A 19,498-nucleotide genomic window follows, 5' to 3' on the forward strand; every position below is an offset into this window, starting at 1 on the left:
CCTAGCCTTTAACTAACGTCTGAGCTACTGCTCTACCTCTAGCCGAGATGTGAGTCTTTTTGAGGTTTATTTGTTTATGGCTGTTTTGCCTCCATGTACAACTTGTGTGTAGCACCCAAGAACTCAGAAGAGGGCACTGGATTTCTGGAACCAGAATGACTGCTGGTTATAAGCTGCCATGTAGGTACTGGGAATCAAACCTAGATTCTTTGGAGGAATGGTCAGTGTCCATAACCATTGTGCCACCTCTCTAGCCATTTTTTCTTGGTACCTGTGTCACTTACTTTCTGTTGCTCTGATAAAGACAACTTACAGAAGGATGGGTTTATTCCCGCTTATGGTTCCAGAAGGAGACTGCATGATGGTGGAGTGAAGGCAGCTCGTGTGGTGGCTACAACAGTAGCTGAGGGCAAGCTGCCTTGAACCACAGACAGGAAACAAACTGGGAAGGACAGTGGTCTGAACTCTCAGAGCCTGTGGCTAGTAGTGTACTTCCTCCAGCAAGGCCATGCCTCTGGAACCTCACAAACAATGCCACCAACTGTCCTGTTCAAATGCCACAGCCTATGGAGACATTCTTTTTTTTTGGGGGGGGGGGTTGAGACAGGGCTTCTCTGTGTAGCCCTAGCTGTCCTGGAACTCACTCTGTAGACCAGGCTGGCCTCGAACTCAGAAATCCGCCTGCCTCTGCCTCCCAAGTGCTGGTATTAAAGGCGTGCGCCACCACCGCCCGGCCTATGGAGACATTCTCATTTAAAACACTGTAGAGATCAAAGGCTACACCCTGGTGTAGACTTTCGGGCACACTTTATGATTGCATGGGAAACTAAACAAAATGTATCATTAACTTCAAAGTGTATAAATTGTATCAGAATTTGTCCAGCCGCTTCTTGCCTTCTTTACCTGCTTGCTATTCCTTCAGCTGAGGAAACCTTGAAGCCTTTATCCAAAGCTACAAACCACTAGGCATGTAACTACTGAAAGCTAGACCAGCACTCTCCCACAGAGCCATGCAGGCAGCTCCTCACTGGAGGATTCTAAGTGAGCATCTTAAGCTAGGAGCCAGGTCCTTTGGCTACACTATTGCATTTGCTCTCAGAGTTCCCTGATCTAATTAATATGCATTCTTCTCATCCCCTCTCTAGAGCAGCTGAGATATCACAGTAGTCAGATCTTGCCTGAGGACACTCAGGTTGAGTCTTGACCTCTAGATGCCATTAGGTCATTTGGTTTTGCCTGTGTTGGTGTATCTTTGGTAGAAGCCTCCTTCTCAGCCTACTGACACTACCAAGGTTCTTGTGGTTGAAGGGAGGAAGCAAACAAACATTTTCCCGCTGCAATGTACAAAACTGAAGCCAATGGGGTTGCAGGGCACTAGTTGGGTGGCTGGCTGTGTGTTTGGGGAAGGGGTGGGGACAGGAGAGAGTCTCTTTTGGTGCCCAAGCATGTGTGCAACTTCCTGCCACTGAGGAAACAGTCCAAACCAACACTCGTTTCTCCTTTCTCCACTGTGGTCTCGGGCTGGCAGGGAGCGCCAGATCCCCGTGGCCTCGACCAGCTTTCCAGGCCCTACATGGGAGGAGAGATGCCCTGGACCATTCTGCTGTTTGCATCTGGTGAGTCTGAAACTTGTCCTTGGGGGAAGGACCCAGCTACCCTGTGGGGCAGAAAGCATAGTGGGGCTGCTCTTTCCAGTCATTAGATGAGATCATCCCCCCCCCCCCAAAATTCAAACTTGAGCCTGGGAAACTGCCTGACTACAGCCTTTTCATTTGCGCTTTCTTGTGTCCCTCGGGGACAAGTTCTGTAGAAACACCACCCTGCCAGCAGTGCCACCACCCCTTGGCTTCCAGGCCTGTGGCACTCAGAGTCCAGGACTTGGGGAGTTGTGATATCAGGAGAGGTGAGCGCAGAAGCTCTGTGGAGTGTCATATGCAAGACCCTGTTCAGGAACTGGGACAAATCACAAGGGTAGAGCTTGGGATGGACCTCTCTCTCTCTCTCTCTCTCTCTCTCTCTCTCTCTCTCTCTCTCTCTGTGTGTGTGTGCGTGTGTGTGTGTGTTGTTTGTTTCTTTAAAGAGGGGCTGGTGGCACTTGCAGTCAAGCCTAATGACCTGAGGTTTTTCCCTGGCATTCACATGGCGGGAGAAGAGAACCAATTCTTGTAAGTTGTCCTCTGATTTATACACATACCTCGGCACAAATATCCACACACCTACATAACATGAATTAATAAATTTAATTTAAAAAAAGAAGACAAAACATAGGGCTGGAGAGCTGCCTTAGATGGTAGGAGCATTGACTGCTTTTCTTAAACCCTGGGTTCAACTCCCAGTCACCCACACAGCAGAACACAGCTTTCTGTAACTTGGGTCCAAAGGGATTTGACACCTTTTTTTTTTTTGGTTTTTCGAGACAGGGTTTCTCTGTGTAGCCCTGGCTGTCCTGGAACTCACTCTGTAGACCAGGCTGGCCTCGAACTCTCAAACTCAGAAATCTGCCTGCCTCTGCCTCCCAAGTGCTGGGATTAAAGGCGTGCGCCACCACCGCCTGGCCTATAAAATACATTTTTAAAAAGACAAAATGGATTGCCTCTAACTTGCTGGTCAGGAAATTGTGACAGCTAGGCAAGGGACTGGTCCCACCAGAGGTTGCTTCCTACAAGAAGATCCACTGCACCCCCACCCTCTAGACAAGGAGTAAGACAACTCCCTCTGCTCTCCTGTCTTACCCTCTCTCTTTACACTCATCCCTCACTAAACATGAACTCACCTCCTGAATTTTCTTTTTCTTTTCTGGTCTTGTGGATGAATGTAGGGCCTTACACATGCCTGGCAGTAGTTCTGCCAATGAGCCCTGCCCCCAGCCCCTCACTGGGGGATTCTAGGCAGGTGCTCTGCCACTGAGCCACGCCCCCAGGTCATTTGTGTGCTCTGAACACCTTCTGTGCTTCTTCCCACAGCATTTCCTCAGGATGGAAGGTTCTTCCTCAATCTTCATAGCAGTCCTGCACTAGCAGGGGGGCAGCTTATATGTCACCTCTTCTGGGAAGTCCTCTGAGGTCACCCCAGTTCACAAGTAGCCTTCTCCATTACCCCACAGGCTGCCTGGACTTTCCTGAGGCCAGCACTTCTTGTTTTCTTCCCTGTGTGTGGGTGATTTTCCTGCATGTGTGTTTGGGCATGGTGTGCCTGCCTGGTGTCTTTGGAGGCCAAAAGAAGGCATCAAATCCTTTTGGACCTAAAGCTGCAGACTGAGTTGTAAGCTGCCCTGTGTGTGCTGGGAATCACATCCAGGCCCCCTGGACGAGCAACAATGCTCCTAACCACTGAGCATCTCTGCAGCCCCACTTGTTTATTTCTATAGAATAACATTGCCTTGCTCCTGACAGCCACGGCAGAGTCTGATGGTCGTACTGCTGACTAAGCATCGTGTAATTGTATGATTACCGCCACTGTCAGTGAGATGACTTAACCAATGACGTGCACATATACCAGGCACCCAATCCCCTAACAGTGGTAAGTAGTCAGGGGTCACCAGTGTCCTGATACAAACATTAAAGGTCAGAGCCTTGAGGTGCCACTCCTCAGATGTCAGCATGGTTTGATCCCCAGCATACACATGTGTGCACATGCAGGTACACACATGTATGCATGCAGACACTACAGTGTAGGTGATCTGTTCCGAAGAACACATAGCCATCTCAAGTTGTCATTCTTCATTACAGGCTCCTTGGCCATCCCCGCACCGTCCATCCTCCTGGTGCCCCCCTACCCAAGCAGCCACGAGGATGCCATCTACATCTCATGCACAGCCCCAGAGGACATCCTAGGGGCCAATTTCACCTTGTTCCGAGGGGAAGAGGTGGTCCAGCTCCTACAGGCCTCCTCAGATCGGCGTGGTGTAATATTCAATGTGACTGGTGGTGGCAATGGTGGTGGCAGTGAGCCTGCTTGGGGGAATTTCCGCTGTCAGTATGGTGTGCTAGGTGAGCACAGTCAGCCCCAGCTGTCGGACTTCAGCCAGCAGGTGCAGGTCTCCTTCCCAGGTAAGACTCTGTAGAGTCCTGGTCATGCTGTCCTAGACCTCCCTGGGACACTTTGTAATAAGTCCAAGTCTTCAGATAAGTAGATTGGTCTGAAGGAAGAGAAACAGCTACCTGATAGACACCTAGGACTTACAGCAGGAAAACAGGTATGCAAAGGCCCTGGGCTGAACTTGCCTTTGTGTGTTTGTGGGTGATCCCAGGAGGGTAGAGGTTCAGTGATCAAGGAAGAGCCAGAAGTGTGGTAGGGAGGTAATGCAGGGACTGGTGGGTCACAGCAGACATCTGCTGTTCATCTGACCAAGCAGGGGCCCTGGGAGACCTTATATCTATATTCTTTCCTGGATAAAGGGATGGGTTTGCCTTATGGGTCTGTAGCCCTGGGGATGGGCCTAGGGTGAGCTGAGTGGAAAGCCTGTTTAATATCTGTGTAGTAAATGAAAGGCAAAACCAGACAAAACCAGAGGGTGCCATGCATGTGTTGGAGGCAGCTTGCTGCCATGCCCGACAACTTGGCCTGAGTTCACCCCTTATATTCAGTAAGGAAAGAATCAACTCCCAAAAGTGTCCTCTGATCTCTGCTCTCCACACACACACTACCTCCCCATGCCCAACATAAATATGTAATTCCAAAATTGTTTTAAGAATCAAGATCAGTCTGGGTGGTGGTGGCGCACGCCTTTAATCCCAGCACTTGGAAGGCAGAGGCAGGCGGATTTCTGAGTTCGAGGCCAGCCTGGTCTACAGAGTGAGTTCCAGGATAGCCAAGGCTATACAGAGAAACCCTGTCTCAAAAAACAAAAACAAAACAAAACAAAGAAGCAAGATCAGGAAAGTGGCACAAACATGTATCCTAGAGGTCTGAAGGCTAAGGCAGAAGAGCTGCCATGAGTTGGAGGCCAGTCTGGTCCATAAGGCCAACCTTCCCTGCCTGAGCTCCCTTTTCTTACCAGGGCCTTATGGTATTCCAGTCAAAAGAAGACAGTGACCCTCATGGCACAGAGGGTGAATGACAAGACCTGCTCCCCAGATCAAGACATCTTGCCCAACAGGTCCCCAGATCCCCCACCCCACTACCTCAGTCCTGGGAAAGGAATCTAAGTCCTTTGCAGATAAGAACTTGTGAAATGCTCATTCTTTCCTTTTTAAAAACCAATTTCATGTGTCCTGGGCTGGCCTGCACTTCCTGTGCAGAGGGGGGCAAGCTTAAGCTGGTCCTCCTGCTTTTACCTCCCAGTGCTGGGATGTACGTGTGTCCCACGCTGCCATGGAACTCCTGTCCTGAGGGATGAGTTCTCGGTGGTCTTCAGAGCCCACTGTATGGCCAGGGTGAATGTCATTGACTTTTTTTTCCCCTGAGAAAGGATTTCTCTGTACAGCCCTGTCTTAGAACTCATCCTGTAGACCAGGCTGGCCTCAAACTCAGAAAAAATCCACCTGACTCTGCCTCCAGAGTGCTGGGATTAAAGGCGTGGGCCACCACTGGCTGGCTGTCATTGACTCTTTAGTACCTAGACTAGAGCTATAAGATAACTACAGGTATAATATAAGTGAAATAAGTAATCATCTAATTTTTTAAAGATTTATTTATTTTTATTTATATGAATACACAGCAGCTGTCTTCAGACACACCAGAAGAGGGCATTGGATCCCATTACAGATGGTTGTAAGCCACTGTGTGGTTGCTGGGAATTGAACTCAGGACCTCTGGAAGAGCAGTCAGTGCTCTTAACAACTGAGCCATCTCTCCAGCCCAGTAATCAATTAATTAAAGAAACAAACATGGGAAGCTGGGTGGTGGTAGCACAAGCCTTTAATACCAGCACTCATGAGGCAGAGACAGGTAGGTCTCTGTGAGTTGGATGCCAGCCTGGTCTACAGAGCAAGCTTCAGGACATCCAGGGCTGATACACTGAAAAATTTGTCTCCAAAAAGCAAAAGCAACAACAAAAACAACAATAACAACAACACCAAAAAGAAAAAGGGAGCAAAGAAGCTAGGCTTGGTGGTGAACACCTTTCACCCCAGTGCTCAGAAGGTACAAAGGTAAGCCCAGGGCCAGCCTGGCCTACATAGAGAGTTTCAGGCAAGTCAGAGCTACATCGTAAGGCCTTGTCTCAAAATCAAAACAAACGTGGCAGGGGGCACAGCTCCATTGCTAGAGCACTTGCCAGGCTTTCCCAAAGCCCTGGTTTTTATCCCTAGCTAGGGGCACATGCTATCATCCTATTAGAAGCAGGGTCTCATGAGTTCAAGGTACATGGCAAGTTTGAGGGCTGCCTGGAGTATATGAGCTCCTATTGGAAAGGAAAGAGGGCAAATAAAGAAATGAAAAGAAACTGGCTTCTTCACAGAAGGCTTTGATGATTCACTGAGGGCAGCTCACTGTGGAGTCAGACATGGATAAAATTAAAAGGCAGACCTAGTGAGACCCTGTCTCAAACAAATAAAAACCAAAGATGGTGGAACTTCAAGTCCTTCTTTGCTCTCCTTCCTTGACTTAGTTTTAGGACAGCTTGCCCTTCATGGTGATATAATCCTGCTGCCGCACGTTTGGATCTGCGTCTTGGTGCTCCAATCCCAATCCTAGTCACGGAGACATAAGCCTTTTAAAACATCTCTTCTTCAATTAGTAATGAATTAATGTATTCATTTATTTACATTTCATGGGTATGGGTAGCTTGCCTGCATGTGTTTATTGTCTTTGTACCACATATGTGCAATGTTCAAAGAAGCCAGAAGAGGGGTAGGTCTTGCCCTTTGGGTCTGGCCTTGTAGATGGTTGTGTGCTATAATGTGGGTGCTCAGAATTTAACCTGGGTCTTCTGGGAAAGCAGCCAGTGCTCTTAACCACTTAGGCATCTCTACTGCCTCCAAAATTTCTTTTAAAAAACTGCATTTGAAGCCAGGCGGTGGTGGCGCACGCCTTTAATCCCAGCACTTGGGAGGCAGAGGCAGGCGGATTTCTGAGTTCGAGGCCAGCCTGGTCTACAGAGTGAGTTCCAAGACAGCGAGGGCTACACAGAGAAACCCTGTCTCGAAAAACCAAAAATAAAATAAAATAAAATAAAATAAAAACAAAACCAAACCAAAACAAAACTGTATTTGTTTGTGTGTGTGTGCACATGTCAGAGGACAACCTGTGAGAATCTGTTCACTCCTTCCACCATGTGGGAACTGAATTCAGGAACCAACAAGTTTGGTGCGAAGTGCCTTTAACCACTAACCCACTGCCATAGTTTCTATTGCTATGACCACACCCCATGACCAAAAGCAAGTTGAGGAAGAAAGGGTTTATTCAGCTTATACTTCCACATCATAGTCCATCACTGAAGGAAGTCAGGACAGGAACTCAAATAGGGCAGGGTCCTCGAGGGAAGAGATGATGCATTGGCCATGGAGGGGTGCTGCCTACTGGCTTGTTCCTTACAGTTTGCTCAGCCTGCTTTCTTAGAGAACCCAGGACCACCAGCCCCAGGATTGCCCCACCCAGAGTGGGCTGGACCACCCTCAGTCAATCATTAATTAAGAAAATGCCTTACAGCCTGATCTTATGGAGACATTTCCCTCAGTTAAGGCTCCCTCCTTTCAGATGACTTTACCTTGTGATAAGTCGACATAAAACTAACACACACCATCTTGCTAGCTCTAAAATATCTTTTATTTTCTTATTTTGTTTTTTGTGACTCATACTCAGCTTATCTCAGACTCAATGTAATCCTCCTGCCTCAGACTCCTAAGGGCTATGATTATATAGAGATCTTTTTTAAAATGTTTTCATGGAGGCTGGAGAGATGGCTCAGCATTTAAGAGCACTAGCTGTTCTTCAAAAGTTTGGTTTCCAGCACCCACATCAGTCAGTTCACAACTGGTGGTAACCCAGCTCAAGAGGAGTGACAACCTTTTCTGGGCTCTGTGGGCACTAGAATGCACTGTAAAAGCCTCCTCTCAGCCCCTATGCATATAAATAAAATGCAAATGTATTTTGTTCATTTGCACCCTGTCACCTTCTCTTACCCAGCACCCCTCCTCCCCTTTATCTTTCCAACTGGTCTCCCTTCTGCTCCTTGTACTTTCATGTCTTGTCTTTAGGCAAGGTCTTGCTACGCAGCCTTGGCATTAAACTCATAGCAATTCTCCTGCTATCCCATATGTTGGGATTATGAGTGTGACACTTGAGCCACTATGCCCAGCTTCAATCTTCTTTTTTAGTATATATATATATATATATATATATATACACACACACACACACACACACACACACACACACACGTACCATTTGTCAGGCCATCTAGATGGTTTAGTGGGAAAGGGCACTTATCCTTAGTCATGATGACCTGATTCCATCTCTGCAACCCATATGATGGAAGGAGAGAACCATCTCCCACAAGTTATCCTCTGACTTCCATGCACACACTGTGGGGTGTGGGGTGTGTGTGTTTGATGGTGCTGGGAATGGAACCTAGAACCTTCTTTACATTAGTCAAGCATTCTCTATCTCTCTGTCTCATTTTCTTTCTTTCTTTCTTTCTTTTTTTTTTTTCTGGTTTTTCGAGACAGGGTTTCGCTGTATAGCCCGGGCTGTCCTGGAACTCACTCTGTAGACCAGGCTGGCCTCGAACTCAGAAATCCGCCTGCCTCTGCCTCCCAAGTGCTGGGATTAAAGGCGTGCGCCACCACTGCCCGGCTTGTTTCATTTCGAGTGTGTATGCAGGTCATTCTGTATCCTAAGCTGGCTTTGACTTATCTAGCTCATGATAGCCTTGACCTCACAATCATTTCCTTTACTTTCCAAATGCTTGGTAATCTGGTCTTGGGATGGGGCTACCTCCCCAGAAGGAATAAACTTTCTTACTGGTCCAGCAGAAGTCCTCATTGGCTACTGCCTGCCTACATGCCAGGCTTGTTAAGTTCCCAGGCCCGCTTACACTGAGGTGCCTGCTGGGTGAGGGTGGGGCTCCAGAGAGGCCGAAGATGCCCCTGCCCTGCCCTCCCAGCTCCCTCACCTGCCCCATTCTCTTTCTTTTCTCTCTAGTCCCCAGCTGGATCTTGGCGCTCTCCCTGAGCCTGGCTGGAGCTGTCCTCCTTTCAGGGCTGGTGACCATCACAGTACTGGTGAGAAAAGGTAATGACTGGGCAGGAAGCAATCTAGCTCTCAGTCTCTCATTGTTTGAGGCAGGGTCTCACTATGTAGCCCCAGCTGCCCTGAGACCCACTGTGTGGTCCAGTCTAGTCTGGAAACCACAGAAATCCTCTGCCTCTGCTTCTGCCCTTGGAGTGCAGGCACTGTACTACCACACCCAGGTCCTTTCCTCTCTCTCTCCCTATCCTGTCATGTTAAACTCCTGTTCATGCCTGCATTTTTCTTTCCTTTTGTGGAGTGTCAAAGGCCAAACTGAACATCAATTGCCCTGGAATTGGAGTTACAGATGGCTGTAGCCTGCCATGTGTGTGAGGGACAGGGATGGGGAGTATGCGGGTGAGGGTGGTGGCAGGGTGTCTGAGATCACCATGGTCAATAGAGTAATGATCTTCTGGAAGTGAGAAGGCAGTTCAGTTCAACAGGACTAAGTAGCTGGTGTTGGTCCAAACTTTGGATCCTAAGTATAGTTATATTTTATGTATATTAAGCATGGGGCACAATTTGGTGATTTTTTTCCTGGTGATAATCCCATGTGCACAACGGAGCATAAGACTTGACATAAAAACTCTTTGTAAAGTACATGTGACATCTTCTATTAAGATGGGTTCTATAAATTGACTGAGAAAAATAAGCTCATACATGATCAGGGTCTGAGGGAAAATCTGGTATGGTCTCAGCCACAAAGCCCAGAAGATCACCAGGCTATTACCCACATCTGCTTCCAGCCTCCTGGGTGGATAACAGGTTATACATCACCCTTCCTTTGAAGGAACAACCCTAGTGTTCATATGTGAGCCTGTGTAGGAGGACCTCTGTGTTTCCTAACATGTGGGTGCTGGGTACTGAGCCTGGGGCTTCTGGAAAACAGTCAGAGCTCTTAACCATGAGCCATCACCAGGACTGGTTTGGTCATTGATGTTTGCAGGGGCACAGAGACAGTTTGGGGAATTCTTTCACCAGAACTCAGCAGTTGGGGGGGGCACCAGCAGAAGTGAGGTAACAGAAGGAGGGAGGGGAGGCTGACTTATGGGATCCCTGGGTACTCAAGGGGACTAGACTGGTTTTAGACCATACCCTGAGGCAGCAAGATCTCTGGAGGTTCGGCTTTCCTACACAGAGGCAGAGTGGGCACAGCTGTCATCCCAGAACGTAACTAGCTGCAGGCAGAGGACTGAGTTCAATGTCAGCCTCACTAGAGAGCACATTCCAGACTAGCCTGGGCTATGTGAGATGCCATCTCAGGAACAAAGGTATATTCATTCCCATTTGTGTTCACCATCTCCTTCATCCGTTTCTAGAACTTTCATTCTCTAAACCAGTGTTTCTCAAACATCCTAATGCTGCGACCCTTCAATACAGTTTATGTTTTTATGTTATTTTGTTATGTTGACACTCATCATGTTTGTTATGTTGTTACATAAAATTATTTTCATTGTGACATCATAACTATAACTTTGCTACTGTTATGAGTCATGATGGGAATATTTTTGCAGACAGAGCTTGAGATCCACTGCTCTAAACTGTCCACTTAGGCAGCAGCTCTCCCTTCACTCTACTCCTAGCAACAATGGAAATGCCTTGCAAAACATTTATTCTTCTCCTGGCAAATTCTTTTTTTTTTTTTTTTTTGTTTTTTGTTTTTTTTTTTTTTTTGTTTTTCGAGACAGGGTTTCTCTGTGTAGCCCTCGCTGTCCTGGGACTCACTCTGTAGACCAGGCTGGACTCAAACTCAGAAATCTGCCTGCCTCTGCCTCCCAAGTGCTGGGACTAAAGTCGTGCGCCACCACCATATTCTTCTCCTTCTCCTCCTCCATCCTCTTCCTTCCTCTTCCTTTTTCTCCTCCTTCTCCATCCATCCTCCTCCTTCTTCTTCCTCCTCTTCCTCCCACTCTTCCTCTTCCTCCTCCTCCTGGGTGGAGGTTACAGGATTCAGTTCTTTTTCCACCTTACGGGTCCCCAGGATCCAATTCTGGTCATCAGACTTGGCAGCAAGTATCTTTACCTAAAGGGCCATCTTACTGACTCCTGGAAAACCCTGATTTTGACAGGCCTCCTGTAGCCCAGGGTGGCCTCAAGCTTGCTATGTAACTGAGGGTGGTTTTGAACTAACCATCCTCTTGCCTCCACCTCTCTAATGCTGGGACCACAGACTTGTGTTGGAAATTGTCTAGCAAGAAATTCAGTTTTTAAAGAAAAACAATTTTACAAGTTTATACAATTTTGAAGATTTTGTTTGTTTGGATTTGGCTTAAAGGAAACAAGATTTTACTACATAGCCTAGGCTGGTCTGGAGACACCCACCTCCCATGTAGATCAGGTTGGCCTTGAAATGTAGATAATCCTCCTGGTTCTGCTCTCAGTTTGCAGAAATTTCAGCAGGGAGGCACCACATTTGGTAACTTCAAGTTTTGTTTTTGTTTTTGTTTTGTTTTGTTTTTGTTTTTTTCGAGACAGGGTTTCTCCGTGTGGCTCTGGCTGTCCTGGAACTCACTCTGTAGACCAGGCTGGCCTTGAACTCAGAAATCCGCTTGCCTCTGCCTTCCAAGTGCTGGGATTAAAGGCGTGCGCCACCACCACCTGGCTGTTGTTTGTTTTTAATGAACATACAATTCTCATAAGTCAAGCACAGAAGTAGATAAGGGCCAGCAAGATCGCTCAGCAGACAAGGATGCTTACTGCCATGCATGACTACCTAAATTCAATCCCTGGGGTTCATATGGTAGGACAGCTGACTCCACAGGATTTGCTCTAATCTCTACACATGCCCTATGGTGTGAGCACCCACAGCCATGCAAGAACACACACACACACACACACACACACACACACGCACAGAGTAAAGGCTGTTTACAAAGCCGAAACATATTCAGTGAAGTGACCACGTAGACCTTTATGGCCGAACTCAAGAGGCTGATGAAGATAAGAGGATTGTTGGTTAGAGACCAACCTGAGCTGGACCCTGCATCAAAGAAACAGATGGCACACACCACAATTCCAGCTTTTAGGAGGTGGAAGTAGGAGGACTAGGGGTTCGAAGCCAGCCTTGACTACATGGTGAGTTCAGGCCAGCCTGAGCTACACAGGACTGATGGGGGACATGTTGGCAGTAAGCATCCTTACTCCCTGTACTCAGCAGGCAGAACTGTAGGAAACAGTCCATCTAGTCTACATAGTTCTAGAACACCCAGCGCTACACTGTGAAACCCTGCCAGGAAAAGTAAAGGACTGAGAAAGATCTGTGTAGAGCAGCTTTTGTACTTAGTGGCAGATCTACATGGATGAGCCAAAGTTGGGTCCCACAGGGTTCAACGGAATGTTTGATTTCATGGGTGCCAACATTTCTCAACTATTATCAAATCCAGAATCATCTAACCAATGCCTGTTCATCTTTCTTCTAGCTAAAGCCAAAAACTTACAGAAGCAGAGGTGAGAACCTCCCTGGGTGATCATTGAGCATGTCACTAGCTGGGCAAATGCTTCATTTCCCACAGTGTCCTCTGGTGGGAGGGCTGATAGATACATGGAACATGGATTATTTATTGAGCACTGCTGTATACTAGGATGTTATAAAACTTAGGTTCACTGCTTTCTCCCAGTAGTTCAGATGATACCCATTTTCCAGATATAAATACTGAGGCCTGAAGTTCAGTCACATGGGGCCAGGCAGCACAGCTGCCTTACCTCCCTCCAGCTGGCTTTCACAATATTGTCCCAGAAATCTAGAAATTTGAAGTGGCATTCTTTGGGACTCTTACTGGGATTATGCAGTGTTAGACTTTCCTTGGAGCTGTTCCTGATTCTTCACACCCAGTGTGATGGCTCTGGAAATGAGGGCTTAGTGCTTCCAGTGTGCAGGTAGGGGTGTGCGAGTGCTGAGAGCAAGCCATATCAGGTCTCACTAGCAGGGATATTCTAGAACAAGTGTCCTATTTCATGAGGCATCTTTCCTTCTGCATCCCTTTGCAGAGAGCGCGAATCCTGCTGGGCTCAGATCACCTTCACCAACACAGGTCTGTTACATCATCCATGTCCCCCGATACTTCCCTGGGGAAGTAAGCTTCACAGTTCTGTTGTGACTTGGACTCTTTCTGTAGCCTCTAGTTGCTTTTGGGGTCTAAATGCGGTCCCCACTCTTTCTGTTGGGTTCCCACTTTCTGTGTTGATGTCTAGCCTCCACACTGGCTCTGTCCACTGCTGAGAACACTCTCTCCACCTTCAGTGTATATGCTCCTCCACTCCAGGAAGCCTTCCTGGATTCCCCAGACAAGGTCTATGCTGGACTTGGACACCAGCCGTGCTATTAACGCACTGCAGACAGCAGCAGCATTTGCGTATCTATTATTTGTATCTGGTGTCTGTGCACTTGGAAGCCAGCATGGCATAGTGCATGTGTGTCAGAGAGCAACTTGTAGGAGCCAATTATTTCTTTCTATTAAGTGGGTTCTGGGGATTGAATTTAAGGTGACAAATTTGGCTGCAAGAACCTTCACCTGCTGAGCCATCTCACTGGCCCCCAGCCTGTTCTACACAGTGGACCTGTGCCCCTCCCTCTAAATGTTCACAACTCACCTTGTAGAGTGATTGGAAAGAATCTGGAGAGGATGCTAGAACATGAACTGCAAGTCCTTTTGCAGGGTTAATTTGTGGTTTTGAGACTGTGGGCAAGGACCAGGTGGGTGCAGGGCAGTGGACCCACCATGTGCTGACTTTGTTCTCTGTTTCAGACATGTCCTTTGATAACTCTCTGTTTGCCATCTCTACGGTGAGTCGCTCTTTTTGTCAAATTTCCCGATGACTGACCAGCTGAGAGGGGAAGGGAGCTGTGCCACTGGGAACCCTCAGACTCTGAGCCTCAGAGCAGGAAGAACCCCAAAGTCATAGGACTAGGACTTGCCCATAAGCCTGTGGTTGGCTATGAAAAACTAGGGGATCATAGGGCTGTACTGTCACTGGGATGGATTCAACCCTTGAGGATAGCGAGAGAAGGTTTGGAGTAACCCAGTAGCATCTTCAGGGGCCTATGTGGAGTCTTGTGACACTTTGCTATGCTCTGGTCTCCTTCCAACAACAAGAAAAGCTTAGTTTTAAGTCGGTATAGGGCTCACACTTGAAATTCTAGCACTTGGGGGGTGGAGGGAGAAGGACTGGGGGACTAGCCTGGGCTACATAGTGAGTTACAGCTCACCCTGGGCTACAGAGTCTCTGTCTCCCCCCACCCTCCTTTTTATTTGTTTTGTGTATGTGGTGGTGGTGGTGGGGTGCCATAGTATACATGTGGAGGTCAGAGGTCAACTTGGAGTTGATTCTCTCCTTCCATGTGAGCTTCAGGAATCAAATTCAGGTAATTAGGTTTGGCAGCAAGTACTCTGAGCTGCAGCGCCATCTTACCCCAGCCTGAGTCCTATCTTAAAACAAAAACAAACACAAACAAACAAAACAAAACAAAACGAGGAGGGAATAGTGGCACACACCTTTATCCCAGTGCAGATAGGCGTCTCCTTGAGTTTGAAGTTAGCTCTGGCCTACACACTGAGTTCCAGGACACCCAGGGATACATAGAGAAACACTGTTTCAAAAACCAAAACCAACGCTAGAGATGCAACTGCATTGGCAGACGGCGAGCCTACTGTGTTTGAAGGCCACATTTACATCTGTTGTGGCTTCAGATGGCTTAAAGACAAATCCTAAACTATCCAGATAAACTCAGACGGCTGGGGATGGTGGCCAGTGTAGGTCATCCCAACACTTGGGAGGCTGAGGCATGGGGACTGCTGCAGATTTGTCCCAGCCTGGACCACCCAGGACTGTACAGCCCCCTGAGGCTTTTTTTATTGCTGCTGTTGCTTGGTTTGGTTTGAATATTGTCATTGCCAGACAGGCTGGTCACAAACTCACTGTGTTGCTGAGGAGTCTCCATAATACTTGCAACATCTTGCAGTCAGAATCATCTTGCAGCCACCTCCCAAGTGCTGGGGTTATAAGTGTGCACCACAACATGTGGTTCATGTGCTGCTAAGGATGGAGCCCAGAGCTTTCTGCATGCTAGAGGAATATGCTGCCAAATGAGTCACACTTGCTTTTTGTTTGAGACAGTCTCAATAGATAGTAGCTATGTCCCCCACAGTGTATAAAACACTGTAACACACACATATACACACACACACGTATCTTGGGCTGGGCATGTACCCAAAGCCTCAAACCCTATTTCCTGCTTTTGTTGATTTGCCTATTCCCATATGAGCAATACAATATAATATTTCTCCTTTTGTGACTGGCTGGTTCCACTTCACATAGTAACCTTAGGTTCACCCCCATGATGTTAACTTGTGTCTGAATTCTCTTCATTTTTATGGCTGAAAACTAGTCCAGAGTATGATATATCACAGTTTGCTGATTCATGTTTCTTGACAGACACTTGGAATGCTCCCACCTTTTGGCTTTTGTGAACACAGTTATACAAATATCTCAGTTCTTGCTTTTGGTTTTAGTTGTTTTCCTTCCTTTCTTTCCTCTTTCTTTTTTAGAAATGGTCTCATTAGGCAGCCCTCGCTGGCCTGGAACTGTGAGTCCAGTTTCAGTGAATCCCTAGCTGTACCCATAGCTACATTTAAAACAGATTTAGGAAAATACTCACACTCATATATTAACAAGAAATAAAGCCTTTCAGAAAAGCTTTAATATTGGTAGTAGGAAATGACTACAAAGTAGCTGGCCGGCGCCTGTTCACTGCTCCGTCTCAGAGCCCAGCATCTAATAACTACAAAGTAGCTGCCTGGTCCTGTTTGCTGCTCCTCAGAGCCCAGCATCTAACAACTACAAAGTAGCTGCCTGGTCCTGTTTGCTGCTCCTCAGAGCCCAGCATCTAACAACTACAAAGTAGCTGCTCGGCGCCTGTTCACTGCTCGGTCTCAGAGCCCAGCATCTAACAACTACAATAGCTGCCCGGTCCTGTTCACTGTTCCGTCTCTCAGAGCTCAGCATCTAACAATTTGGAAAGTTCTAAGGAGATGAGGTTCACTTCATTATTTTATTGGGTTCTTATTTTTCACGTTTATTGGTATTTTGATGTCTGTGAGTTTGTCAGAAGCTCTGGAACTGGGCTCATAGACAGGTGTGATCTGCCATGTGGGTGCTGGAAATTGAAACCCTGTCCTCTAGAAGAATAGCCAGTGCTTTTAACTATGGAGCAATCTCTCCAGACACTTTCATTGTTTAGTTTGTTTGCTTGTTTTGTTTTTGTTTTGAGACAAGATCCATCTTTGTAATCCTGGCTGTTCTGGAACTTAATATGTAAATCAGGCTGGCTTGAAACTCCTGCCTCCTTGTTCCAAGTGCTAGGATTAAAGCTGTGGTTATTGCATCTGGTCTGCTTTTTGTTATTGTTTGAGACAGCTCTGGCTGTCCTGGAACTTTGTAGAGGCTGGCCTTGAACTCAGAAATCTGCTTGCCTCTGTCTCCCAAGTGCTGGTATTAAAGGCATCCACTGCCATTACTTGCTTTCCTTTCTTTTTTAAGACAGGGTCTCACTGTGTAGCCCTGGCTGGCCTGGAACTTACTATGTAAATCAGGCTGGCTTCCAATTCACAGAGACCTACATGCCTCTGCCTCCCAAGTGCTAGGAGTAAAGGTGAGCCCTGGTGTATATGCTTTGCAAACAGAGATGCCATGGCTAACAGGGATCTTATGGGCATCACTGGTTACAGAGGATCAAAGCTCTGAGGGGCCCTCAGCCTTCCTCACCAACTGGCTTCAGGTTTGGGAAGGTTTGAGGGGAGCCCTGATGGGGTGGGTATGCAGGTGAGCTGGCTTTTCAGCCACCAGCCACTTCCTGTGTCTCTCTTTCTCAAGCCTCACAGTGCCCCAGGAGGTAGATACTATCATTTGAAACTGAGGCATAGATGTTTGTCACTCAAAGTGAGGTCAGGCTGCCAGGAGGTTAGGGACATGGGATTTGAACCCTGGTCTCTGGTCCTTCCTCTTCTGCAGAGCCACTGAAGGTTGGAATTTGGGGAGGTGGTGGAAAGAGGTGGGCAGGTACCTGAGAGCTTGGAACAGGAGGAACTCCCAGATCCTTACACCAAACCACTTTGTTTTTTGAATTTTCTTTTCTTTTCTTTCATGGACAAAGAAAATGACTCAGGAAGACTCCATGGCAACCCTGGACTCAGGGCCTCGAAAGAGGCCCACCTCTGCATCATCCTCTCCAGAGCCCCCTCCTGAGTTCAGCACTTTCCGGGCCTGCCAGTGAGGCTGAAGAACGAGGACCCCTTATCCAGTTCTTTCCCTCCCACTGCCCGGGCTGTAGAAGCTGGACATCTATCTGTCCAGAGACTTGGCAGTAGGGAGGGGTCAAGCCACAGCTTTCTTACAGAAGGACTGGCCAAAGGAAGAGGACTCCTAGTGTTGTAACTTTCTTCACAGAAGACAAGAAAATTAGTTGGGGTATCAGCCTAGAGGCTAGACTGAGAGACAGAACCTCTTTGTAGATTCCCAGATCACCAGAGAGGTGTCAGTATTGAATCAGGACACCTAGCCAGGCATAAGAGGTCTATATTCTGTACCTCTTTTCCTGTATTTCCCCAATTGTAACTGACTTCCAAACTGGGTGATTTATTTGGGTGAGAGATGTGTATATTTTTGTTGCTGTTGTTTCTAGATAGCCCTGGCTGTCCTGGAACTCACTGTGTAGACCAGGCTGGCCTCAAACTCATAGAGATCACCTGCCTTTGCCTCCAGAGTGCTGAGATTAAAGTGCCTGCCACAATACTGACTTTGGGATGGTGTTTGTTTGTTTGTTTGTTTTTTGAGACAGAGTTTTTCAGTGTAGCCCTGGCTGTCCTAGAACTCACTAATGTCGCCTGGAACTCAGAGATCACCTGCCTCTGCCACCACAGCACTGGGATTAAAGGTATGTGTCACCACTCCAGGCAGGGTATGTTTTTAAATGACAATTTCACTTTTTGGCTCAGGTTGACCGAGATTATGTGCTTGCACCACTAGATGGGAAGGATGACTTGGGAAAGGGTTGGGTCTTTTTAGAGTCCTGAGGAGGCCCAGGAGAGGATAAGTAAATTAGAAGTCTCAGAGGGCCGAGCAAAGTGAACAGCAGCTGAACACAGTGGCTAGCCACTACTGGGGGGGACCTGAGAGTTCCCTAGAGAAAAGGAGAGGTCTTAGTGGAGAAGCTGGAGAGTTTCCTTGAATTTCAGTGGGAAGGCCAAGATCTGGAGTGCGGCTTGAAAAGCCTTTATAGTAGAGCAGCATGCGGAGGGGCCACAGCACTTACAGGGTGCGAGCCTGCAAGCCTGTCCACACCTATCACAGGACTTTCTTACCGGTAGGACGAGAGCAAGGCGGAGCTTACCTGGGAACGTACAGGGCGGAACCTTAAATTGGGGGCGTGGCCGAATCACCTGCGTTTGGAAACGGTTCTCGTCTTTCCTTAGGCTCAGGAGAGGTTGGTTGCGTGACATTGGCCAAGAAGGGCCCGACCTCTCCCAGGAGGGTTCGCGGATCAGAGCACCCTCCCTTGACTCAAAGATGCAGAGCACCGCCTGCAATTTGCTAATAACTGTCCCTTCAGGGGGCGGAGCCAGCCCTCCTCCGGTTGTATAAAGTAGCCGAGCGCCTCCTTCTGACGAACGCCTCACCCCCAAGCGTGTTAGGGGAGTACGCAGTACGCCGGCCGAGGGGCGGAGCTCAGCCCGCGAGGGGGCGTTTCTTCTTACGTCCTCGACTCACGCCCCTCCACCTTTCTTGTGCCTCACAGTGGCACAAAGCATGGTAGTTCCCGTGCTGCCGGCCTGTGGGAGGGTCTGGCTCCAAGGCGTGTCCGAGCGGCCAAGCACTGCCTCCTGAAACACCCGGTGGTACAAAGCGCTGTGGTTCACCGGTAGCCGGCCTGAGGAGGGGGTGGGGGGGCCGCCTGATCATTCCGGGGGCGTGCCCGAAAGGCTAAGCACCGCCCCCTGACGCATGCCCTGCCCTTCTCTCCAGAGCTGTGCGCAGTGGCACAAAGCGCCTCTGTTCGCACAACGCGGCCTCGGGGTGGGGCTTAGCACCCGTAGGGGCGTGTCATAGCGTCAAGCACCGCCTCCCGACGTAGCCGCCTTCACCCGGTGTCCCGGGGCGGCTAAGCCACCTCACAAAGCAGCGACCGTTCCCGCGGGGTGGGGCCGGCCCCACCCCCGTCGTGCTTGCGCTCGCCCGGCTGCCTCAGGCGCCAGGAGGGGGCGCTGTGCCACCGAGCCGGCCCGTGGCGGCGGCGGCGGCGAGGCGTCGCGTGGCCGGCAGGCGGCGCGCTGCC

The 19,498-nt window shown here is 48.4% G+C and overlaps 1 protein-coding gene across 2 annotated transcripts; it reads left to right on the plus strand.

The window, feature by feature from the left end:
- Positions 1-1,474: 1,474 nt before the first annotated feature.
- Positions 1,475-17,970, plus strand: CUNH19orf38 (chromosome unknown C19orf38 homolog). Of its 2 annotated transcripts, XM_028763948.1 has the most exons (7): positions 1,475-1,616; positions 3,729-4,049; positions 9,085-9,174; positions 12,591-12,618; positions 13,159-13,202; positions 13,917-13,954; positions 17,321-17,970. In XM_028763948.1, the coding sequence occupies exons 1-7, from the start codon at positions 1,574-1,576 to the stop codon at positions 17,438-17,440; spliced, it is 684 nt and encodes a 227-aa protein (XP_028619781.1). In that variant the 5' UTR covers positions 1,475-1,573; the 3' UTR covers positions 17,441-17,970. The 2 variants fall into 2 exon arrangements, with proteins under 2 accessions (XP_028619781.1, XP_028619782.1); XM_028763949.1 differs by lacking the exon at positions 9,085-9,174.
- Positions 17,971-19,498: the final 1,528 nt, after the last annotated feature.

This window comes from Grammomys surdaster, unplaced genomic scaffold, assembly GCF_004785775.1.
Source record: "Grammomys surdaster isolate TR1022 unplaced genomic scaffold, NIH_TR_1.0 140, whole genome shotgun sequence".
NCBI lineage: Eukaryota > Metazoa > Chordata > Mammalia > Rodentia > Muridae > Grammomys > Grammomys surdaster.